Below are 27,318 nucleotides of genomic sequence, written 5' to 3' on the forward strand. Positions count from 1 at the left end.
ATATATATATATATAGATCTATATGTATATCTATGTATGTATCTATCCAGCCACTCGCTGTGTGTGGATGCCTCTCAGCCCGACTGATGATTTGTGTCCCTCCTCGCTTGCAGTGTTCCGTCTTGTGGTGGGACGTACCATTAGGACACTGCAGTGTAGGGGGAGATGATTCCAGTGCAGTAAGTGAGCCGGGTATACGCGGAGGTTTTCCTCAGTGTAGAGCACACAGGGTTGTGTCGGAATAGAGAGGCCGGTGGGTAGGACTCCCCCGGGCGGTTATGTGGGTACAGTCTAGAGAGTAGTAGAGAAGAAGGGGTGCGGGTTCCCCCGGTCGGTGGCGCAGTACGTTATCCCAGTGAGGGGGAGTCTAGCAGTACAGCCGGTGTGTGTGTGTGTGCACCTTGTGACAGCTGTGTTGGTGCTGAACGGACAGGAGCGGAGTGTCCGGACTGAGCTCTCAGAGGGCACACAGCCCGGGACCGGTAAGCCCCCCTCCCCCCTATTCTCCTTCCCCTGTGGCCGGTCCATGGTGATCCCCTCGTGACTGACGGTCCCCTTTGTCCTAGGTGCAGAGACCTGTGTCCTCCCCTCCGGGGTCAGCCTGCCATGCACTGATCTCTCTCCCGGGACATAAATGATAGAGGATACCATGACTCTGCTGTCTCTGCTGGGGAGGATCATGCGGTACTTCTTACTCAGACCGGAGACCCTCTTCCTGCTGTGTATCAGCCTGGCCCTGTGGAGCTACTTCTTCCACACCGATGAGGTGAAGACCATCGTCAAGTCCTCCCGGGACGCCGTGCAGATGGTGAAGGGGAAGGTGGCAGAGATCATGCAGAATGACCGCCTCGGGGGGCTCGATGTCCTGGAGGCTGAGTTCTCCAAGACCTGGGACTTCAAGAGTAACAATGTGGCCGTCTACTCCATCCAGGGCCGGAGGGACCACATGGAGGACCGCTTCGACATCAGCATGGACCTCCTCAACAAGAGCCACCCATCCATCTTTGGCATCTTCGATGGACATGGAGGAGAGGTAGGTGACCTGGGGACCAGGAGGGGTACCTACTGATAGGGGGGGGGGGGTGGCACAAGGTGCTACCTGGAGAAGAGGCTGGGTTGCCAGCATATCCTACCCATTGTCTATAGATGGAGGGTACATACCAGCCTGTCCTACCCATTGTCTATAGATCGAGGGTGCATACCAGCCTGTCCTACGCATTGTCTATAGATGAAGGGTACATACCACCCTATCCTACCCATTGTATAGAATAGATGGAGTTAAGTGGAGATACCAGCTCTTCATGCCCAATGCATAGGATAGATGGAATGGAGGTAGTGTCTGAGGGACCAGATTGGGAGATCAGGATGGGCACCTACTAATAGTAGGAGAGGTGATGGCACAAGGTCTTACCTGAAGTGGAGGCTGGGTGCCAGCATGTCCAATCCATTGTGAAGAATTGGAGGGTACATACTAACATGCCCTACTTATAGATGGAGGGTACATACCAGCATGTCCTACCTATAGATGGAGGGTACACACCAGCATGTCCTACTCATTGTACAGAATGAATGGAGTTAAGTGTGGATACCAGCTCATCATGTCCAATGCATAGCATAGATGGAATGGAGAGTAAATACCAGAATGTTTTACCCACAGTATAGAATAGATAGGGTGGTGGGTAGATGCCAGAAATTCATACCCATTGTACAGAATAGATGGAGTGGAATATAGATGCCAGCATGTCATAACCATTGTATTGATGGAGTGGAAAATAGATATGAGCATGTTGTATCAGTTGTATAGAATGGATGGAGTATTGAGTAGATACCAGCATTCCGTAGCTGTTGTATAGAATGGTTGGAGTGTATGGTAGATACTAAAATTGCGTACCCGTTGTATAGAATAGATGAAGTGGAGGGTAGATACCAGCATTTCATACCCATTGTATATAATGGATGAAGTAGAGGGTAGATACCAGAATTTCATACCCGTTGTACAGAATGGATGGAGTGGAGGGTATATACCAGAATTTCGTACCCTTTGTAAAGAATGGATATAATGGAGGGTAGATACCAGGATTTCATACCCATTGTACAGAATAGATGGAGTGGAATGTAGAAGCCAGCATGTCATAACCATTGTATTGATGGAGTGGAAAATAGATATGAGCATGTTGTATCAGTTGTATAGAATGGATGGGTTTATAGAGTACCGGTAGATACTAGACTTTCATACCCTTTGAATATAATAGATGAAGTGGAGGGTAGATACCAGAATTTCATTCTCATTGTATATAATGGATGGCATAGAAGGTATATACCAGAATTTCATACCAGTTGTATATAATGGATGGAGTGGAGGGTAGATACCAGAATTTCATACCTGTTGTACAGAATGGATGGAGTGGAGGGTAGATACCAAAATTTCATACCTGTTGTATAGAATAGATGGAGTGGATGGTAGATACCAGAATTTCGTGCCCTTTGTATAGAATGGATATAATGGAGGGTAGATACCAGAATTTCATACCCATTGTACAGAATAGATGGAATGGAATGTAGATGCCAGCAAGTCATAACCGTTGTGTTGATGGAGTGGAAGGTAGATATGAGCAAGTCGTACTCGTGAAGAATGGATGGAGTGGAGGGTAGACACCCGAATGTCATACCAATTGTATAGAATGGGTGGGTGTGTGTGTGGACGTGGGGGGGGGGGGGGGGGTAGATACCATCATTTCATATCCATTGTATAGAATTAATGAAGTGGAGAGTAGATACCAGTATTTCATACCAGATGTATAGAATGGATGGAGTGGAGGGTAGACACCAGAATGTCATACCCATATATAAAATGGATGTAATGTAGGGTAGATACCATAGTGTCATACCCATGTATGGAATGGATAGAGTGTGGGGTAGATACCAGAAATTCTTATCCTTTGTACAAAATGGATGGAGTATAGGGTAGATACCCAAATGTAGTACCCATTGTATAGAATAGATGGAGTCCGTGGTAGATACCAGCATATCATACCCATTGCATAGAATGGATAGCGTGAAGGGTAGATACCAGAATTTTGTACCAGTTGTATAAAATGGATGGAGTGTAGGGTAGATACCAAAATATCCTACCCATTGTATTTTAAGGAGTGGAAGGTAGATACCAGCATGTCATACCCATTGCATAGAACTAGCATGTAATACCCATTGCATAGAATGTATGGATCAGAGGATAGATACCAGCATGTCATACCCATTGCATAGAATGTATGGATCAGGGGATAGATACCGGCATGCCATACCCATTGTATAGAATGTATGGAGCAAACAATAGATACCAAGCATATCATACTCATTGTATAGAATGTATGGAGCAGAGGATAGATACCAAGCATGACATACCCATTGCAGTGCCACAACAGCTTCAAAGGTGCACACACTACCTGGCAGGTGGCGAGGAGGAAAACTGCAAATTGTATGTGCTTGATATGGGCACTACTAATGATGATTAAGCTTGAAGTCCCAGCACTTGTAGGTTAGGAAGTAACAGTTCAAGGCAGAGATGCAGTATTGTTAGGATTATCTGTTCCTTCGAAGTAAGTGGTTAAAGTACATGTGTGTATTTCTTCTATAGATATAGCGTGTGGTTCTTTTGGTGGATGGATCTTACAAATATGTTGGAGTACATATGGCAAATCTGAAACATATAATTTCATCAATAAATGCTGTGCATTGTCTGGTGTTTAGACCAGTGGTCATCAGTCTGGGTGGGAGGTATATATTTATTAGGTAGGTTAGAGTGGTCCAGGGAGGATGTATAGACCTGTAATGCTGGGGCACACAATGACATAATACACATTCTGAGATTTGTTGTATCCCAGTGCAATAATAACAATGTCATGCTGGAATTTATGCCTCTCCACCCTTCCATACACTATAAATATGGATGGGTCATACTAGGACTTGTCACATATTATAGAGTCTATACAGGTCAAGCTAGGACTTTTGATGACTCAGTCACATAATCCAAATCATACTGGCAATTATAGTCCTAAAATGTATAAAATAGTGGCTTTGATTTACTAGAGACTGTTCAATTCCCACAAAGTGAATGTTCATTAAGCTTAGTAAATAAGGTGAAGCTGCGTTAATCAATCATCCAATCGTGCTGTTAAAAATCACATGATTGGGTGTTTAAAGTAAACATGTTTTCACCTTATTTACTATCATTGCCTTTCCAGTGTGTACACACTTTGAAACTGAATATTCACAGTGCTAAGTGAAAAGACTCTACTTCTTCAGTAAATAAACCCCACTGTGTATGCACACAATGTTTACATTTGTAGTCCCACAGTCACATAATATATATATATATATATATATATATATATATACACACACACATATATGTGTACAGACTTCCTATGCGGCATCCAAGTGGTAGTCGATTCTTACTGCCTGATAATAAGGATGAAGCAAGTTGGACAGCTGAAGGATCTCTGTCATATAGGTCCGTTTATACGCCAGGAGGAACCCTAACAATGCAGAAATCTATTATCTATGGGATGTACTTATTGGAAAATAGATAAATACATACATAACAAAACAGACTTATTCAAAATGACGGTAAAAATGCAGAATGCAGAACATTACAACATCAATCATTTTTCAGATTAATGTGGTCAAATCAGTGAAAAGATGATTTCTAACTTGTAGATTATCTGCACTTATTTGCTGTTTGCACTGATGAATGATGGTAGAAGTTTGGATTTAGGTTGATACCATTTATTGGCCAACTATATAGATTTTACGGTAAGCTTTTGAAACATGCTGACCTCTTCAGGCATTGAAGGAGAGGAGGCTAGCAAGATTCAAAAGCTTTCACTACAATCTATTTAGCCAGAAAATGCTGTCAGCCTAATTTCCAACTTCTTGTAAAACTTGATGGCTAGCATTCTACTGCAAATTGATGGTGATAGTCTTCTTCAGCCATTCTCATCCAGGGTTCCATGATACCTTAGCCCTTGTACACACAGTCGGAGAATCTGTTGGAATGAGTCTTATGGGACCGCGTCGTCAGATAATCCGACTGTGTGTGGTATGCATTGGACTGATTCCGTCCGAATCTCCGTCCGACCCAATTTTCCAACATGTTGGAAATATTTCCCGACCAACTGGGCCGGATGGACCTAATCCGATCATGTGTAGAGCATTTTGATCGGACCAAGTGCCACGCATGCTCAGATCAAATTCCTAGACCAAAGCTATTGGCTACTAGCCTGAATGTAGTCCCATCGTAACGAAATTACGTCATCACATTATGAAAGATCGGATTTTTCGCCAACTTGGCCCAACCGTGTGTATGCAACAGTTTCGGACACAATCCGTCTGACTAAATCTGACGGGCAAAATCCGACGGATTTGGTTGGCAAAATCTCCGACCGTGTGTACGTGGGCTAAGGGTTCCTCCAGAGGTTGTTAGGGGTTTGTTGAGCAGTTTCTACCTCCCCGATCAGTAATCGCTGTTAGAAATAATCATATTAGCTATCTGTAAGAAGAGGATCCTCCCCACTGATCACAACTAAAGGGAGCATGGCTCCCAGTGACCACCATGCTAATGTACCATGAGCTGCAGTTAAAGAGGAACTGCTGCCAGGGAATGTTGCCCCCCCCCCCCCGAAATCCTCTTCTGCAACGTCATCTTTGGATATTCCGCACGGCATAGTAGCACATTAGGGCAGACTTACCCACCAAAGAAACCCTCCAACGCTGCAGTGTAATCGATCCGGTGGGTCCCCAGCGCTTCTCTCTGCTTCCGGTCTTCCTTCCGGGTTCCATGCTTTTGGCCCTTGAATGGCCATGCCGCGATTACATCACTCCCATGCATGCATGCGGGAGTCACTATGATGCAGCACAGATCGGGGGGGGGCGTAAATCTACACTGTGCTGCGCATACTCGACACAGAGTACATGACAGCTGACAGGCAAGAGGTAGCTTTTATGACAGAAGAGACCAACAGGGTCTCTTCTGTTATACATGTCCTGTCTGTCATTCATTTAAAAAAAAAATTCAGTTTACAACCACTTAAATGGGACTCCAAACACAGTGCAATTTTGCCACGATTGTCGTGCGACAGAATCGCACATCGGTTATGGCAAAACATGCATTTAAAATGCACACAAATCTCGTCGCCCCAAAAAGGCCTTGTACAACAAACGCACATATGGCAGCCCATTTAAGTGATTTCGTTTCCCTATGTGCAACACACAGAATTGCGTGAATGTTGGCCACACAAAATCGCAAATCACTACACAAAGTGTGAACGGGGCCTCAAAGGTTCCTCAGTGTTAATAAGGTTGAGAAAGTCTTGGCTGGTTGTTCCCTACTATCTACCCACAGTAAGTGTTTTGGATAAATAAGAGATAAGCATGTCCTAATTATCATTAGGTATTTAGATTAATTTCTCATGTTTCTCATTATGTGATGATGGCCTTGAATGGAGAAAGGTACTGTGGGTTCCTGAAGATCCCTGAGCACCAGAGTATATGGATAATTTGAATCCTACACTGCAGAGCGATGTAACCATTTATTGGCAATCATTTTATTTGTAGCGCTTTGATTTTAATGTGTTGCTAATGAAGCGACTGTTAACTAGAGGTTAAATTACTTAGTAGCATGAGATTAAACTCGCCCGTATAGGATAGCAATGAAATGTCATTTGTGTAGATTGAGACGTAAAGATTGAGATGCTGTAAATGGTTCGCTACAGCACTGAGGATCTGTTGTAACTTTATTATAGCTGACTTATAATTATACATTGGTATTTGCTTAATTATTGATGATTTAACATTAATATTATACAGGATTTATATAGCGGCAACACTTTGCGCAGTGCTTTAAAACATGAAGGCAGACAGTACCGTTACAAAGCAATTCAATACAGGAGGAATCAGAGGGCCCTGTTCATTAGAGCTTACAATCTAATAAGGAGGGTCAAGTGACACAAAAGGAAATAACTGTGGGGAATGATCTGACGGAGAAAGTGGAAATACAGTTGTTAGGTGGAGGTGGGACAGGCTTCTTTGAAGAGGAGGGTTTTCAGTTTTCAGTGGACAAAGTAGGAGATAGCCAGACAGATTTGGGCAGGGAATTCCAGAGGATGGGAGAGGCTCAGGAAAAGTCCTGGAGGCCAGCATGGGAGGAGGTGACAAGGGAATCTGTCAGCTATGTGGTTTACAGCCTCAACTACCTTTTATTCCATTGTTTGGCATACTTAGTTATTTTTCTATTGCATGTTTCAACACATTTGAAATCATCCTAACCTTCAATAAAGCTCAACTCCAGGATATTAGCACCCCCCTCCCCTCCACAATTCTTCTTTTATCTATTTACTTCTGGGGTCCTTCTTAAAGCAGTAGTAGTCTCAATGCAACTAATCCAGTAGAAGCACAATACCAGACTTCAATGCGCTTTTAAACAAATAGGAATAAAGTGATACTAAATTCTTGCTTTTTTTTCTTTAAGGGTGGGTTCACACTAGTGCGAATTGGATGAGGTTTCTCCACATCCAATTCGCAATAGCTGGAGATTGTGACCGGCTCTCTTTGGAGAGCGGCTCCTGTGCGTCTTTTGGTCTGTTTCAGGTCTGAATTCAGCCAAAAATTTGGGCTGAAATCAGACCTGAATCGGTGAACGAGGACGCACCGGATTCCTGCTGTGAGCCGCTGCGTACTTATATGTGAACTCAGCCTAAAAATAGCTAACATGATATACTTACCTACTCTGTGCAGTGGTTTTGCACAGAGCAGCCCAGATCCTCCTCTTCTTGGGTCCCTCTTTGGCACTTCTCTTCCCTCCATTCTGTTAAGTGCCCCCACAGCAAGCTGCCTTCTCTGGGGGCACCCAAGCCGAGCTGCAGCTCTGTGTGTCCATTCAGACACGGAGATATGGTTTGGCCCTGCCCTCTTCTCTCTCCTGATTGGCTAACTGACTAAATGGGAGCCAATGGCGCCACTCCTGTGTCTCAGCCAATCGGGAGGGAGAGTCCCGGACAGCCGAGACACTCGTGCACAACGCTGGATTGATATGGGCCTCAGGTAAGCACTGGGGGGGCTGCTGCACACATGCATAGAATGCATTAAGAAAAAAAACCTCCTGCCTTTGGAATCACTTTAAGCTGGAGCTTCATAAAATTCTTCTTACGATTTCTGCAGCTTTCTATTATTGTAGTCCATTAAATCTCAAGCCAGTGCCATATTTGCAGAGACCTCCAGTGCGAACTTCCACCCTTTTCATAGTCACTGCATTAATCTTGCACAAGTTAAAACTAAGCCTGAATTGATGACAGTCAGCACAATGTAATACCAAGGAGTAATACTGACATAAATGCGCCACGTATCTCTACAGATTGACAGCACACTCAGTTTGCCAGCATTCAGGATGCCAATGCGCATGCCCAAGTAATGTCATTGAAAGAAGGGGAGGGTGATCTTTCCTAAATGGCACACCTTGAAAAACTTTAAAAGGCACCTAATAGTAAGTTATAAGGGGAGTTTACAACCACTTTAAGGTTCCACATCACTGGCTGCATGTGGACACATAGATGGAGGTACCACTTCCAGGGGCAGGGTCTATTCTCGTAGGCTCCAAAAGCAGAACCAGTGCCCAAGAAGATAACAGACAGGATAGTTTAGGAAGAGATATTTGGAATCAAGACTGAGGACTAAGGTAATTGATGCACTAGTAAAATTTCGTATTTGGCTGCAGTTGACCTTTAAATGTTTTAGGCCTCTTTTAGGACAAGGTGGGTGGTAAAACAGGCAGCTGAGCTGCATTTTTACATCCCACCCACCTAAAATCTACCATACAACCAGAGAGGGCTGTTCATACACTGCAATGCTTTGTGTTGGCATGTAGAGTTGACAAGCAGCAACTGGAACATTCAAGTCAACGGGGCCACACCACAACCACAAGCCAACGACCTTATTGTTACTGCCAATGCTTGAATAACAATAGACCTACGTGTGCATTTATTCTTGCCTTGCCAATATACAGTATATATTGCCGCATAGCATGAAGGATTATACTCATATCTCACAATAGGGTTCCACACACTATTATAATGCATTCCACAACACATGCTGTATTTTATCTTAATTAATCACTCACATTTATCTGGAAATTAGGCTCCTTTTCTTATGAGCACACGTGATATTAGCTATGGTGGTATTTACTGGACTGGGTTTATCTCATGATGAATTCTGTAACTGTGTAGGCCGGATGGCGTTGTTCATTTCTTTGACACTAACCCTTCTGTATTGTGCTCAGATTATGATTGTTCATTCAGATCCCTCATTTCAAATATTGTACTAATGGAGCACGCTTTTATATTCACAAAAGGAATTACTTAACAGAATCTTTCACTTAAACGTAACAGTTGTTTGGTGCGAATTAGCAGAAATAGAAGACAGCATTGTTTGAGAGCATAATATGTCATTGTCCTTGTAAAATATATCATGAAGAATGCCTCTTCAGCTCTTTTTTATGAAAGTAACCTTGTTAAACCAAGCTCTTTTGATGTGAATATTAAACTAGACTGGTGACTAGATCTGTCATGTTCGGGATGAGTTGGAATCTTTTGCTTCTAATTCACAACTGTTGGCTAGGAGTTACAGACTTTACAGGTCAAGGACACCAATGGTCTAAGTCATTGATTCTCAACTAGGGTTCCTCCAGAAGTTACTAGGGGTTCCTTCAGCATTGGGCCATTTCTGCCTCTCAGATAAGTTCCCACTGGAACCATTGATCTTTTTAGCTATCTGTAAGGAGGTAATTATTCCCAATGACCACAAGTGTAAGGACCGTTCTTCTCACTGACCATCACACTAATGTATCATGGGTTGTAGATTTAAATTTTTTAGCAGGGGTTCCCCGAGACTGGAGAACTATTTCAAGAGTTCCTCTGTGTTGAAAAGGTTGAGAAAGGCTGATCTAAGTAATATGTGCCAGTCACATTCATTTTTATTCTTTTTCGTTTTGCCTTAAATTTTAGAGACATAGAAGAGTAACGGCAGAAAAAAGACCAAGAAGTCTATCGAGTCTGTTTATATATATATATATATATATATATATATATATATATATACATATATATACAGTGCCTTGAAAAAGTATTCAAACCCCTTGCAATTTTCCACATTCTGTGATGTTACAACCAAAAACGTAAAATGTATTTTATTGGCATTTTATGTGATAGACCAACACAAAGTGGCACATGATTGTGAAATAGAAGGAAAATGACAATGGTTTTCAAATTAAAAAAATAAATATATATGAAAAGTGTGGTGTGCATTTGTATTCAGCCCCTCTGAACCCCCCTAGAACCCCCTTTCACACCAGGGCGTTTTGCAGGCGCTTTATCTTTAGAAATAGCGCCTGCAATCCGCCCTTAAAAAGCTGCACCATTGTGGCACCACTGGCAGGACATCAGGGAAAAGTCCTGCCAGCAGCTTCTTTGGAGCGGTGTATTTACCACTCCTCCACCGCTGTTCCCCATTGAAATCAATGGGGCAGCGCTGTAATACCGCCAGCAAAATGCCGCTATTGTGGTGTATTGTCAGCGGTTTTAACCCTTTCTCGGCCGCTAGCGGGGGGGGGGGGGCAAATCTGGCGGTAAAACGCGGCGTGTGTGGTGTGAAAGGGGTCTTACTGCAGCTACAAGACTTTTGGTTATGTCTATACCAGCTTTGCACATCTAAGTGAAATTTTTGCTCATTCTTCTTTGCAAAATAGCTAAAATTCTGTCAGGTTGGATGGAGAGTGTCTGTGAACAGCAATTTTAAAGTTTTGCCCAGATTCTGAATTGGATTTAGGTTGGGACGCCTGCCTTTACACGTACATGAACTTTAATGGCATCCCAGTCTGAGTCCGTAGGGTTTAATATTGAGTTGGCCCACCCTTTGCAGCTATTACAGCTTCTGGGAAGGCTGTCCACAAGGTTTAGGTGTGTGTCTATGGGAACGTTTGACCACTCTTCCAGAAGTGCATTTTTGAGGTCAGGCACTGATGTTGGATGAGAAGGGCTGGCTCGCAATCTCCGCTCCAATTCATCCCAAAGGTGTTTTATCAGGTTGAAGTCAGGACTCTGGGCAGGTTAGTCAAGTTCCTCCATCCCAAACTCATCCATGTCTTTATGCACCTGAACAGAGTCCTGACCTAAACCCGATAGAACACCTTTGGGATGAATTGGAGCGAAGACTGCAAGCCAGACCTCATTCAACATCAGTGCCTGACCTCACAAATGTGCTTCTGGAGGAATAGTCAAACATTCCCATAGATACACTCCTAAACCTTGTGGGCAGCCTTCTCAGAACAGTTGAAACTGTTATATCTGCGAAGGGTGGGCCAACTCAATACTGAACCCTACGGACTAAGACTGGGATGCCATTAAAGTTCATGTGCGTGTAAAGGCAGGCTTCCCCATACATTTGATAAAATATATATATATATATATAATATATGCTGCGCGATTATTCGTCAAGAATCATTATCGCTATTGTTTCCCTGTTGCGATCTTGACAAAAGTGTTTCACGATTCTTGCAATGCAAAGAATTTTCTCTGCTCTTCTGAAGCCACAACCATCAAAAGCAAGGAAGAAAATGGGCAGTCAGCCAACAATCACAACATTCTTTAGCAATGAAACTAAGTGTAAACATTGTAACAATAAACTTCTGTGTGTAAGTGAGGAAAGATTAACCACTTAAACACTAAACCTTTTTCTGATTTTGCTAGAAAATGACTTAGAACTCCAAAACATTATATATATATTTTTAGTAGAGACCCTAGAAAATAAAATGGTGGTTGTTGCAATATTTTATGTCACACTATATTTACACAGCGGGCTTTCAAATGCAGTTTTTTTGGAAAAAATTACTTTAATGAATTTAAAAAAAAAACACTAACCAGTAAAGTTAGCCCAATTTTTTTTTTTGTAAAATGTGAAAGATTTTATGTTGCAAGAATCGTGATCTTTTTATTTTAAGCAAAAAAAATTGTGATTCTCATTTTGACCAGAATCGTGCAGCTCTAATATATATATATATGTGTGTGTGTGTGTGTATGTACTGTGTATGTATATATCTATAGATAAATATATATGTATATAGCTATAGATCCTATTGGTGGAGGTGCCACTTCCAGGGGTGGGGTCCTCTCTCTGGTAGACTCCAGAAGCAGAACTCGGGGCAGTGAGGGGTCCAGTGTCCAAGAAGAACGAATAGGGAAAATTATGTGGTCTCCAGAGCTGCAGGATGGTGTAGGAAGAGGTGTTTGGAATCAAGACTGAAGAGTAGGGTAAATGATTCACCAAGCATCATGTTTTACTCAGACAATGAAAAAAAAATGTATCTATGTATGCGTATATGTATATGTATATATATATATATATATATATATATATATATATATGTATATATGTATATATGTGTATATATTGTAGACATGTCACTGGAGAAGTGATCGAGGGGGTGTACATCTCACCTAGGTTGCTACACAGTGTGAGATGGTAAATCCAGGATGGATCAGTTTCTCAGCAGCGATATGCTGCTGAGTTGTTATTTAATTTTGCCGGGCCTGGGTTTATATGGAATGGCAGGTAGGTTTGGTAGAGGGACCTGTCATTCCACATCCCCCGATCCAGTTCTGGGTTTGGGATCAGGTGAGCTTTGATCCTAATTAGCCTGGGAAGCTAAAGGCACTGCAGGGTCTGCAGGTGATTGCTCTCAGCCAGGGAATGAACAATCTGTGTGTTGAAGGAAGCTGCAAGCACAGCCACTGCTGGAGCTAAAACCCACCCTGCGATATCCAGGTGAAAGACGCTGTGTTTGTAAGTGTCAGATAGGTGAGCAGAACCTGTTAGTAAGCGCCCAGCCGGGCTAGGACTTTTATTTTTGTTGTACTTAGAAAGCACGGTGTTGCTGTATATTTTGTTTGCTGGACTGTTTGTACCACGAATAAACGCCAAGATCTGCTTTATAAATTCCAAGTCTGCTGTGAACTGTGTCCAAACACACCCTACCCCGGGAAGATCCCTTACAATATATATATATATATATATATATATATATATATATAATTTTTTTTTTTCATTGCCTGAGTATACGTTTATCTATGTTTGTGCCATTTGAATCTACTTACTGTTGACTGACTCTCTACCTTTGATGCCTATTCCAATCATCAACCACTCTTTTGGTAAAATAATACTTTCTAAGATTACTTTCCTCTTGATAGTTTGAGTTCTTGTCCTTGTGTTCTTGATCTTAGCGTCATCAATTTTTCTATACACATGCTCATTCTTTCTCAATTTTTTTTTTAGGAATTCAGATTAGAGAAAAAAAAAACAATAATTGTGTAAAGCGAATGTGTGCTTTTGGCTAGGCAAACGTCAGTTCACTTACTTGGCCTCTCGTCTACTTCCATTGGCTCCCGCACTTCCCCCCTCGCTCTTCTCAGTCTAGTAAAAAAAAGAAAAAAATTCCTTGTTTATCTCCACGACCGCCTAGACCCGAGCTGACACAAGGCTAAGGATCCTTCGCTGTTTGTGATAGTGATCATACCCGGCAGTTGTCCACTTCACACTCAGGCTGCATCCTGAGCACCTGTTCACACCATATGACTTGGGCCTTGCCTTGCCCAACACACAGACAGGGCACTTTGTTTTCAGTGGGGCATGTCCTGCTTTTTTTTCAGCACAGCGCATTTTGATGCCGTACACCTCATCGCAAACCACCACTGTAAAAAAGGATAAATGAGATGTCATTTTGTGACATTTTAGTAAAGTTCAAAGAAAAAGTAAGCAGTGTAATGTTTCTTTTATGACCACTTTCTTCACAGCAATCGCCGGCCACTGCGGGATAGCGTGGTCTCTGGTGGGAATGGGGGAGGAGCGTTAAGTGAACCTGTTACTTTGCCACGATAGCCCTCATTTTTATTTTCAATCTCATTTTTATTTGTTTTTTTATGAAATCACTGTGTGTGTTATAATCCTGTGTTTATAAAGGGCAGTCCTCGGGTACCCCCAGCAGGTCTGGTTTTCAGGTTTTTCTTAATTGAGAACACCTATAGTATTTCTTATACAGGTACACAGATTTAAGCCTTGTACACACTCACTTAGATTTTTCAGCGACCGAATGTCCATTTTTTGTTGCATACTAGTCTGATGTCAAAAGTGATGTTACCCACCATGTGATAATTCTCATACAACAGAATTCAACATCAGAAGGAACATAATGTGTTGAATAGTGTTGTATGTATTCTTTTGTTTCTGAGCATGCATTGTCTTGCTCTTATCATTTTTTTTTCGTACAAAAACCTTACTAATGAAACGAAAATCGAACGTTGAGTTCACATCAGACAAAAATGTTATAGCATGAACATCCAGCATTTGTCTCACAAAAAAGCAAAATCAGCTGTCGAAAGCACCATACTAACGATCTGAAAATCGGAAGTGCAGTCACTCTAAATCTAAGGGGTAGATCTTAAATGAGGGGAAGCTCTGCTGATTTTATCATCCAATCATGTGCAAGCTAAAATGCTGTTTTTTATTTTCCTTGCATGTCCCCCTCGGATCTACAGCGACTTTACTTCCAAGTGCACTTGCAGTGCAAAGTGGATTTTCCTTCAGTAAATAACCCCCTCTGCAGGGGCAGACTGACTATTGGGACACTCGGGCACTGCCCGAGGGCCCTGAGCCACTAGGGGGCCCCACCAGGGTTGCCAGCCTCAGTAAAACCAGGGACAGTATGTAAAAATCTGTGTTTTTTTACATCTGTCTCTGAAATGTTCCTTACTGACATCCTTTTGGTCTAAAAATCCCAAGATTATAGCTGCCCCACCTCTCCAGTACCTTCTCAGCCAATAGAAACATGTCTGTGTATACTGTGTGGGCATGTATGTGTATACTGTGTGATTGTATACTGTGTGTGTATACTGTGTGGCCCCATTATCTTGGATTGCCTGGGGGCCCCGTAATCTCCTATTGCCCGCGGGCCCCATGAGTTGTCAGTCCACCCCTGCCCCACTGTCATTCATCTTACAAGCCCTGTGTACTCACTACAACTTTTTCCCCTTTTTATGTTTTTTCACCAAGATGGAGAGCAAAAGCAGAGAATGAATCATTATCTTTGCTATGGTGATGTATAGTCTTTGTAAGGAACAATAATTATATCAGATGCTTCTCTGTGCTCTTTGTATGCTGTTCTTCCACCTTATACTGCACATGGTGGTTGAAGCAGTTGCATCATTAGCAGATATGTATATGGCCACATGTGAACTTTTAAAGCAGAACTAAAGACAACTTAAAAAACAACTTACAAGAGCAGGCAAAGTATACTGTAAATTGAAATGTCTCTTCTGCAATAAAATAAACCTACTTGTGTTACATGTATACTAAGCTGTGCATGCACAGCTCAGTTTACCTCAATGGCATGACCTCTTTATGCCAGGATGATTGACTCTCGTGCATATGCAGGAGTTACGTCCTCCCTTGCTGATCATTTAAGCCAGCTAAAGACTGACACCCAGAAGGAGCCGGTGCTGGTAAGGGACCTCTAGTGGACTTCGGACCACTGGCGAGTATGGTGAATTTAGTTCCACATTAAGGGAAATCTGTACTGAGACAAATACAGGATCTCCCATTACTGATCTCTGCTTCTAACAATGCTAGTTGCTTGGCTGTCTCTGGCCTCTATATTTTTTCTGTGACTTGGAACAAGCATGCAGCTAGTGATATCGGGGGGTAATTTCGGCGGACAGTACGGCCGTGTGTGTGTGCCAGTCCGCCATACTTTTGAAATGAATGGACTTTTCCCACCCGGAGAAAAGTCCGCTCATTTTGAGCGCGGCTCCAGGTAGCCAGGCTTCGCTGGTCCCGTCACCTGGTATGGACTTAAAGGGTCCCCCCCTAGGTCCATATCAGACCCTTATCTGAGCACGCTACCCACCCACCCCAAAGCACCTTATCCCCATGTTGATGAGGACAAGGGCCTCTTCCCGACAACCCTGGCTGTTGGTTGTCGGGGTCTGCAGGAGGGGGGTTTTATCGGAATCCGCGAGCCCCCTTTAATAAGGGGCCCCCCGGATCCCAGCCCCCCACCCTATGTGAATGAGTATGGGGTACAATGTACCCCTACCTATTCACCTGTGAAAAAAGTAAAAAAAAAAAAGCACAACACACAAGGGTTAAAATAGTTTATTGCACAGCTCCGGGGGTCTTCTCGCCAGACTCCTCCGCTATCTTCTGCTCTTTTGCTAGCTCTTTCACTAGCGGAGGAGCCCGGCTTTCTTGTTCACCGCCACCCTCTTCTTCCGTTTCCGACTTCGGGGGTCTTGTCCCCCTCTTCGGTTCTTCTTGCCAAGCCACCTCGCCTTCTTCTAGCTCTTTTGCAAGCGGTGGCCCGGTCTTCTGTCAGCACCGCCATCTTCTGTTCTTCTCTTCTGGAGATGTTGCCTCATCTCTGTCTCCGGTCACTATGACAGGACACGCGGCATGCGGCGACTTATATAGGGACATCACCGGATGATGTCCCTGCCCATTATGATGTCACAGTCCCAGCATCCTCTGGATAAAGGTCTGATATGGACCTAGGAGGGGACCCCCACGCCGATTTTTCCCCCTTTAAGTCCATACCAGGTGACGGGACCAGCGACGCTTACTTCACTGGTCCCGGCTACCTGAAGCTGCGCTCAAAATGAGCGGACTTTCCTCCGTGTGTGTGTGGGCGAGTCCGTTCATTTCAAAAGTACGGCGGACGTAATACGCAGTACTTAGTCTGCCGCAAAAGTACCGTGTGTGGGCAGGTAGCTTGGATAGTCTGCTACATGTGTACGCGGAATTAGATGGCGGTCAGTGCGTTTTCCCAGTATAGGTCTCATTAAAATGAAAGGATCATGGGACTATTAATGAAGTTAGTTCTTTGGAACTGTGGACCCCAGTTTTCATTTCTTTCCCCTGCTGATTATGTTAAGATTACTGTCTCTAAAGACATAGGATCAACGCTGTATCCAGGCTGTATCCAAACCTTCCTCACTTTGCTATATGTTTTCTGCTGCACCATTGGCATTGTTATATCTTCTTAGTCCTTTCCATAAAATTATCAGAAATTTGTGCTTAAAGCAGAACTCTAGGCAACACTTTTAAAAAAAAATGTTGGATAGAGTCAGGGAGGTTTATAGCCCCTGTCAGTTTTTTTAGCATCCCTGTCCAATTGCATAGATTTCCCTTAACTTCCTGCCCCATAGCCAAACAGGAAGTGAGAGGAAATCAAATTAAGGGAATCCATTGCCCCCACAGGCCTTCAGAACTAGTGTCCCCACTCGAAAATGTCAGGGCGGGTCTTAAACAGCAAGGGGTGTGGCCTGGACAGGAAGGGGTGGGTCATATTTAAATTAGGGGGTGCACGAGTTTAGTCAGGCCTAGGGCAGCACAAAACCTAAATACACTACTGAATAGGATACTACACTTTACCAACGGTAGAACGTTACTGGTAATAAACTGAGTTAAGTTATGTCTTTATTGTACATTTTACTAGCACTAAACTCAGAACCACACCATAGCAATAGCAATTACATTTCTCTTTAAATAAATCTTATTTTTTATTGCTGAGAGTATATTTATTACCAAGGCAGAGAATTGGTACTGACAGATGGTCAAGGAAAAAAAAAGAAAAATCATCTTGAGAAGAAAAAGCCTCACAGCATCTGCAGATTGGGGACATGTGTCAACTACCATCGAGTACATGCTTTTTCAATCGGCATCTGAATTATGTAGTTTAATGTATCTGTTTTTGTTAATGTGAAAATACTAGATCCATATTATATACCATAATCCTAAAGAGGTTCCTAAAAAGGGTCCTGCACCATTTTGATGCAAATGCGATGCGATTTTACCCATACAAAGTGTATGACTGAATTTGTATTGCACAGATATTGCATGTGATGTGCACAGCAATGCGATGCAAATCACATGCGATGTCTGGCATGGCATAAGTGGGAAACCAGCTTGAGGCCCCGTTCACACTTGTACAAGTTGTCCTACGATTTGGGACTGCAAAGTCGCATGACAAGTCATTCCCCATGATTTCCAATGACAACCATTCATATTAGTATGATTTCAAGTCGTTCCGACTTCAAAGTAGTCCCTGCAGTACTTTGGTCTGACTTTGATGTGGGTTATACATGTATTCCCTGCAATCGCAGCAAAATTGCATGACTTTGAAGTCTCTGTAGTGTGAAAGGGGTCTTCCTCAGGCATCCTGATGTTGATTTACTAAAACTGGAGAGTGCAAAATCTGGCGCAGCTGTGCAATAAGCTTCTAACTTCAGCTTTGACAATAAATAAATAAAAAAAAAGGAAGCTGATTGGTTACCACGCAGCGCTGCACCAGGTTTTTCACTCCCCAATTTTAGTAAATCAACTCCCGTGTCTTCTGCAGACTTCCTGTGTTATTTAAAGTATCCTGTTGGCTCTTATCTTGGACTACAGATTGATTAGCTTTTGTGTTGTAAATATCTGAGCGCAGGAGTGGTTAAGTAGTCTAACAAAAGATATCAGGCAGATCTGACACCACTTCATCCTGGTACACATTTACCGAAAGTCATCTGGTTCAATGACCAGCTTCTGTCAAACAGTCTTGCTTGAAAACCAACATTTGATCAGCGATTGCAGCCGATGGCCGCAGTGTTGATCAGTGTATTCTGGTGGGGGGAAAAGCCTCCCTGTCAGAATACAATAGCACAGCTGGAGAGGTCCCTGCATCACACATCATTGTGTTGATGGGAGGATCTGTCAGTTTTTTTTTTTTTTTTTTTTAGTTCAATGTCTTGGTTGAATGAAAAAATAAATAAATAAATGTGTGTACACTGCTTTAGTTGTTCTTTACTTGCACGGTCCTTAAAGGGATAAAACACAGGTAAATTGTACATATATTGTGCATGTATTGCAGAAGCGTATTTTTTTTTTACTTTATTGCAGTGTATAAGTAGCTTGTTTTCAGATTCCGTAGAGCAGAGATCATCAACCTCCTCACATGTCAGACGACTCTTGGCAAATGTCTTTAAGTAGCTTAAAATCTACTAATGTTGTGGATCATGCACATTCTCGCTATGTTTTTCCCCTGTATGAACATGTCAAATCAGTGCTGCGCAAGTATTAAGAACTGTAAATGATCTCACGTGATCCAACTCGTATATCTGAAAAACCAACATAGAGAAGAATTTATATATATATATATATATATATATATATATATATATATATATATATATATATATATATATATATATACACACATACACACACATATATATATATATATATACATATATATACATATATATATATATATATATATATATATATATATATATATATATATACACATACATACATAAAAGAAAAAAAGTATATCAAACTAGTCCCATGTGTCCATATCATTCTACAATCGTCATGTTGTGTTTTGTTTCCAACTATATCATTTATTCTTCAGTGTGTTTATAGTCCTCCAAAATGTCCTTTCACCACGTGTACCTATCCCTTAACCAACATTTATATTCTCTCACCTCATTTTCTGACCCAATAATATAATTATAGTGATTGCGCTGAGGTCTTTTTAATTCATTTTATGTTCTGCCCCTGTTGGGGTTGTGGTAGATTTTTATCAGAAGTTGAACATTTCTTTCCCTATCTAGCACGAAGACTTTCACAATGATATCATCTTCTCATGTAAGTCTAATCTGGAAAAGAATAGGTTATCACTGTAAAAAATATTCATTTAGACTGATTGGTATATCCATGAGAAAGGTCTTCTATGGTATCTATTGAGGTTTTTGGAACCTAAAAAAATCTTTTCATCATCCAGTTATTCTGATGCTGATAAGGTGAGAAAATGGTGGAGGAGGATTATAGTTTTTTTCTGTGCTTTTCAAAGAAGATCGGCTTTTTGTAAATAATCTTATCTATAAGCGTTTATGTTTTTAAAAACCTTTTCTTTCTTTATAGCATTAACCACTTCCGACCGCCCACCGTCATCATACGTCGGTACTTTGAAGAGGAATATCGTTGTTATGGCAGCAGTTATCTGCCATAACCTCGGTATCCTTTTCTTCGGCGGGCGGTCCGCTTCAAGATAAAAGTTGTCTCTGCGGCAGATTCGCTGCAAGATCACTTTTATCGGCGGCTGGTGAGGCCCCCCCTCCCGCCGCGCTCCGGTGCTCTCCTCCGCTTACCAGAGCCGTCGGCAGCCGCAGAGGCGATCAAATCTTCCGTCTTGTGTGACATGGAGATGAGTGAGGGGAAGATGGCCCCCACCCGTCTCCATATCAATGCAGGGCGGAAGCAACGTCAAAACGTCCCGCTCATAGTTCATAAAGGACGATTATTTTTTTATTGCATTTGAGTGTAAATATGAGAATTGAGGTCTATTTTTACCCCAGATCTCATATTTAAGAGGTCCTGTCATGCTTTTTTTCTATTACAAGGAATGTTTACATTCTTTGTAATAGGAATAAAAGTGACACCATTTTTTTTTTTAAAGAACAGTGTAAAAATAAAAGGTAAAACAAATAAGAAAAAAAAAATATTTTAAACGCGCCCCGTCCCGGCGAACTCGTGTGCAGAAGTGAACGCATATGTGAGTAGTATATGAAAACGGTGTTCAAACCACACATGTGAGGTATCGCTGTGATCAGTACAGTAAGAGCAATAATTCTAGCCCTCCTCTGTAACTAAAAACATGCAATCTGTACAATTTTTTTAAACATCGCCTATGGAAATTTTTAAGAGTAAAAGCTTGTCGCCCTTCCACGAGTGGGTGCAATTTTGAAGAGTGATATGTTGGGTATCAATTTACTTGGCGTAACATTATCTTTCACAATATAAACAACTTGACTGTTGTCTTATTTTTTAATTCAAAAAAGTGTATTTTTTCCAAAAAAAGTGCGATTGTAAGACTGCTTTGCAAATACGGTGTGACAGAAACTATTGCAAGGACTGCCATTTTATTCTCTAGGGTGTTAGAAAAAAAATGTATAATGTTTGGGGGTTCTGAGTAATTTTTGGATTGGAATTGGATTTGGATTTGGATTGGAAGTCGTGAGCAGTGTGAACCTGGGCTTAAGACTACATATGTACATAAGGCAGCAATATTTTCAAATTTCATACAACAGGTTTTGAGGCCTGCTTTTTAGCAATATTACATTACTGCTCCCTCTCTCAATGGAAGTCTTTGGGGTTCACCAACTCATTAAAAACAATGCACTCCCTCTCCACCGAATATCAAATCTCAACAGTTGGCAAGATAGCAAGCCAAGCCGGGCTTTCTGTAGTGGTAATAAATAAATATCTACATTTACTACAAAAACAAAATTATAGAAAGGCAAGCATGTAAATCAGAAACGCAGCTCAAAAATTTATTTAAAGTGGAAGTAAACCTAAAAAACTAAATTTTGCCTAATGGAATTTATAAGTTTGTTCTACCAAAAGAGAAAAAAAAACTTTTACCTACGTGCTGGCAGATTTTCAGATCTTTTACCTGTGTACTGACTATGGTGCATGCGCAGTACAGTCTACCATTATAGAGCCAGGTGTTGGGATAATGTAACTCCAGTGCACATGCGCTGGAGTTACATCATCAGCACCCGCCCAATGGTTTCAGTAAGAATGATAGCAGGCCTGGAGAGGAGGAAAAGACACTGAAGTGGAGGGAGTGAATTTGGAGCCCTCCGGGAGCTCTAAATCCAACCATGCTGGAGGGGAGCACACCCAGAGAGAAATGTGTCATAATGGGCAAATATTGTGTGCATGCTTGAACATTATAGCAAATGCTGGCCACCCAGGCTACACTTAAAGTGGTTGTAAACCTCAGGCACGAAGAATGCAAATCCGTCTATAGTGTGTAATTGTCTCAAGAGCACTAAGTGTAATTTCTGTCTGATGTTTTGTTCTTCTGCTATCAGCATAAGAGCGGGTTCACACAGGGGCGACTCGTCAGGCAACTTAGCCGCCTGACAAGTCACGTCCCGCTCTGTGCAATGGAACCGTTCTAATCGGAGCAACTCAAGTCGCTCCGACTTAGAAAAAGGTTCCTGTACGACTTTTGGGGCGACTTGCATTGACTTCTATACAGAAGTCATTTTGCAAGCCGCCGATAAAGTCGGATCCCGGTCGCCTGAGGCAGTCGCGCTGCAAGTCGTGCCGCCTCAGTGTGAACCGGGTCTGACAATTTTTTACTGACAAAAAGAGAAAAAGGTGACAGGAGAGGGACCTCCAGCTGATTGATAGCCTCAGCTCTGTTCCTGTATGTTGTGTGAAGGAGTGTGTGTCCCCCTCCCTCCAATTAGCTCAGAGCTCTCCTCACTGAGCTCTGCAGATTGTACCTTCTGCTCACTTTTTTTCTGAACTCCCAGACAAGCTTGATAGATTCTGGACTTTGAATGAATTTAGAGAAGAGAAGACATAGATATACATGTAAAACTTATGTAGGAGGATTTGTTTAATCTCTGTGTATCACCTGAGGCCTGTCACTTAACTGGGTATATGGAAGGGTTTACAACCACTTTAATTTCCATTTCAAAGAAAAAGCTGCAATAATGATTTGAAATATGTGTTTACTGAAAATACTTTGCACTGTCCCTTGAAGGTTTATAACCTTCATGACATCATGGGGAGTTGAAAAATCCCACCACAGTTGAAAAATATGATTGAAAACCACTACTGATGCTCTGTGTGACAGGAAAGAGAAAATTTGCCATTATAAACAAATCTATAGGAGGTTAATATAGAAATGTATTTTCTGTGTACATAATCAGTAGACTTTCATATGTGGTAATTGGACCTTTTAAAGATCATGTTTTTGCCCAACATCTACCATGCAGTGCATGCCAAGTGATCGCCATATAGAAGATCAAGCACAATGCCAACATAGGCAGTTGTCCAGATTTTCCCGCCAGTTTGGAAGAGAATGCTTTTAAAGCAGAATTCCAGGTACAGATATGTTGGTAAGTTCTAATGTAAAAAAAAAAACTGTTACCGCTGCTCAGGTGTAATACTCATGGTCAAATCTCGACACTGTACTCTCTTTATTGCAGACAGTTCCGCGGTCACCAGGGTGAACCAACATTCTCACCTGCTCTGGGTATAAGAGCTGTGGGTCTCATTGACCACAGTGCTGGTGTTGTTTTTCACATTGCATAGCAGTAAAACCCTACAGGGATTCTAAACACTCTACAGTCTATTCAAAAAAAAAAAGTTTGAATGGCCATATGCTTTAAATATCCCTTCATTATGTGACTCCTGCTATGCCTATGTGGCCTTTAGGATGTTGAGGTTCAGTTTGGAAATGATCAGGGAGAAAGCTCTGAAGATGTCATCAGCTCTTTTGATCTGTTGTCCTTTGGCTTTAGTGCTCTAATTTCCTTCAGCTGCCGCAAGAGATCAGTTGGGATTCCTTCCTGGAAAACAGAAGAGGCCATGGCTTTCTATGTTTCTGAGCAAGATAACCGCCATCGAAAATATTTGCACAAATTATAACCATAAATGAATGTATTTTACGTGTAAGTTGCTCATTTTGTGTTGTTTGAGATCAGGGCAGTGTTAAAGCTAAACTACACACAAAAACATTTGGCTATCGATCCAATTGCCTTTTCAAATTCAGATCTCGGGGTCAATTCACTAAGTTTTACCGCATGCTGTAAGGGTATTAGGCTACTAATTTGCATAAATAATCGCATGAGGTATATAAAGTCCAATTCATAAATAAAAAAATATATATATAACGATTTTGCGGTAAACAACGGGGAAAAAATTTCGTTAAATATCGCAAAAAATCTTGCAGTAAGCTGTCGAGGCCAAATCATAAACGGATCAGGAACTAAAAAAGGGCACGGTATTTAACCACTTCCCTACCCGCTCATTGTCATATGATGTCCGCAGATGGGATCTCCCATCCTGGGCGGGCGTCCTATGACAGGTATAGGGGGCGCACACGCGCCGCATTGCAGAGGAGCCGAACGGCGTGCCGGGTGCCTGCGATGTCCGCCGGGCACTCGCTATTGCTTGTCACAGAGCATGACTGTGGATCTGTGTGTGTAAACACACAGATCAATGTCCTGTTGGGAGAGGAGAGAGATTATGTGTTCATACTAAGTATGAACACCAATCGGTCTCCTCCCCTAGTCAGTTCCCTCCCCCTACAGTTAGAATCACTCCCTAGGTAACACATTTAACCCCTTGATCGCCCCCTAGTGTTAACCCCCTCCCTGTCATTGACATTTATACAGTAATCAGTGCATAGTTATAGCACTGATCGCTGTATAACTGTCAGTGGTCCCAAAATGGTGTCAAAAGTGTCCGATGTGTCCGCTGCAATGTCACAGTCACGATAAAAATCGCAGCTCGCCACCATTACTAGTAACAAAAAATAATAATAACAAAAATGCCATAAATCTATCCCCTATTTTGTAGGTGCTATTACTTTCGCGCAAACCAATCAATATACGTTTATTGCAATTTTCTTTTATTTTTTATTTTTCCTAAAATATGTAGAAGAATACATATGGGCCTAAACTGAGGAAAAAAATAGTTTAAAAAATTAAATTAAATTGGGATATTTATTATACCAAAAACTAAAAAAATATTGTGTTTTTTTTTTCAAACGTATCACTCTTCTTTTGTTCATAGCACGAAAAATAAAAAACGCAGAGGTGATCAAATAGCACCAAAAGAAAGCTCTATTTGTGGGGAAAAAATGATACAGGGTGAAAATGCCCTGTATTGAAGTGATTAACACCACCCTTTTGGTGGTGGTAACAGGACTGTATTTCCTGTTGGAGTGATTGGGAGTTGAGAGAGAGAGAGTGCTTAGCAGCATAACAGCTATGGAGCTTTTTGAATACAATCTTTTGCAATTGAACTTGCTCCAAAAGCGTCAGACCCCATCGCTGCTGGTGTCCCGCGATCGGGTCACAGAGCTAAAGAACGAGGAGAGGTAAGTGTAAACAAACCTCCTCGTGCTTCCTACTGAGGCTGTCACTAATCGTCTGTTCCCTGTTATAGGGAAAGACAATTAGTGACATCAGACGCCAAGCCACGCCCCCTACAGTTAAAAAAACACACACACTTAACCATTACACTGCCCCCTAGTGGTTAACCCCTTCACTGCCAGTGACATTTTTACAGTAGTCAGTGCATTTTTAATTGGACTGCTTGCTGTATTAATGCCAATGGTCCTAAAAATGTGTCAAAATTGTCCGACGTGTCCGCCATAATGTCGCAGTCACAATAAAAATCGCTGATCGCCGCCATTACTAGTAAAAAAAAATATATGAATAAAAATGCCATAAAACTATCCCCTATTTTGTACACGCTATAACTTTTGCGCAAACCAATCAATAAATGCTTATTGCGATTTTTTTTTAACCAAAAATATGTAGAAGAATACGCATCGGCCTAAACTGAGGAAAAAAAAAGTTTTTTTATATATTTTTGGGGGATATTTATTATAGCAAAAAGTTAAAAATATTGAATTTTTTTCAAAATTGTCGCTCTATTTTTGTTTATAGCGCAAAAAATAAAAACCGCAGGGGTGATCAAATACCACCAAAAGAAAGATCTATTTGTGGGAAAAAAAGCACCTCAATTTTGTTTGGGCGCCATGTCACACGACCGCGCAATTGTCACTTAAAGCAACGCAGTGCCGAATCGCCAAAAGGGGCTTGGTCCTTTAGTTGGAAAATGGTTCGGGGCTTAAGTGGTTAAGGGAATTTCTGGGTTACCAGAACTAGTGTCCCCATTGGAAGATTTCTCCATTACTTTTCTGGGGACAACCCAAAATTTGGGATTTTCTTTTAATTTCATTTTCAATGATAATTGTAAACAGGACAAATAGAGAGGGTGACTCTCCCCAATGGGGACACAGACAGCAATAAAAACTGACAGGTGTTCTAATCCATCTCCATTCTATCCAAAACTGAAAAAAAGTTTTGCCGTTAGTATACTTTAGAATACACAACTCTTTTTCATATATTCGCATGTAATGGCTCACGCAGTGTTTACCTGCGAATGATCGGCCCTGTATGCAGACAGTCTGTGTCCAGTGATGATCATTCGCAGGAAAATATTTCCTGTCTGCAAAATCGCAAAAGGGGGCCTTAGGGAGCTATTACACCTGGCTAGAGACAGATGAACAGCTCAGACTGTTTGCATCCAGGGCTACTCATCTATCCCTCACCATAGTTAATAACTTCATGTGCTATTATACGTGGACAGCTGTGAAGCCCAGCATTTTGTCATTGATTTGTACCGGCTGAGCTGGACATAATCACAAAACGTGCGAGATTTCCAGCAAAACGCGCGTGTAAAATTGCACTTGGCCAATTTTTGGTCCCTGAGCTTCTTTGGGCTGCCCTATGCACAACACAAATTTCCACATGTGAATCACACTTTTCAGATGGCTAGAGGGAACCCACTTTCCTGCTAAATGATGTGTGAACAGGGCCTTAAAGTGAAGCTCTTACTTTGTACCAGGGTTGTTAACAATCTGAAGTGAAATTTACTGACACGTCAGTAAAAGAATTTACTGATAGAATCTCTTTTTTCACTGGCATGATGTGCAAAATTTACTGCAGAACCAACTTTTTTACTGCCAGTTCAAAACATTAGCAAAATTATCGTTTCCAGTGGAAATATCAATATTTAAGTTACAGACATGTAGCTAGTAGGGACGAACTTTGGTTGTTCGGACGTTCAGTGAACATTATCATAACGAACATTATGCGCTGTTCAGGGCAAATTCAAAAGCTGCGGAACCCTGTTAAAGTCTATGGGACACTAACATGAAAAACCAAAAGTTCTAATTTTAAAGGCTCATGTGCAATTTATTACCATAAAAAGTGTTTGGGGACCTGGGTTCTGCCCCAGGGGACATATATCAATGCAAAAAAAGTTTTAAAAACAGCCTTTTTTTGGGAGCAGTTTAATAATGCTTAAAGTGAAACGATAAAAATGAAATATTCCTTTAAATATTGTGCCTTGGCGGTGTCTATAGTATGCCTGTAAAGTGGTGCAGTTTTCCTGTGTTTAGAACAGTACCACAGCAAAATTACATTTGTAAAGGAAAAAAAGTAATTTAAAACTGATCGCGGCTGTAATGAATTGTTGGGTCTGGACAGTATAGGTAAAACTCACTGAAAAAAAACAGCATGGGCCCCCCCCCGTCCATTATCAGGCTCTTTGGGTCTGGTATGAATATTAAAGGGAACCCAGAGC

General features: G+C 41.7%; 1 protein-coding gene across 3 annotated transcripts in view; it reads left to right on the forward strand.

Moving 5' to 3' along the window:
- Positions 1-218: 218 nt before the first annotated feature.
- PPM1L (protein phosphatase, Mg2+/Mn2+ dependent 1L) overlaps positions 219-27,318 on the forward strand; it is a 367,577-nt gene continuing 340,477 nt past the window's right edge. Inside the window, exons 1-2 of one of the 3 annotated variants that reach the window (XM_077488058.1) lie at positions 219-482; positions 573-1,033. In XM_077488058.1, coding sequence (XP_077344184.1) covers positions 635-1,033 — 399 coding nt within the window. In that variant the 5' untranslated portion in view covers positions 219-482; positions 573-634. Of the gene's footprint in view, positions 1,034-27,318 lie in introns of all 3 variants that reach the window. The other 2 variants (XM_077488056.1, XM_077488057.1) reach the window with 2 other exon arrangements.

The sequence above is a fragment of the Lithobates pipiens genome, unplaced genomic scaffold (genome assembly GCF_037356315.1).
Source record: "Lithobates pipiens isolate NorthernLeopardFrog02 unplaced genomic scaffold, aLitPip1_a1.2 Scaffold_18, whole genome shotgun sequence".
In the NCBI taxonomy this organism is placed as follows: Eukaryota; Metazoa; Chordata; class Amphibia; order Anura; family Ranidae; genus Lithobates; species Lithobates pipiens.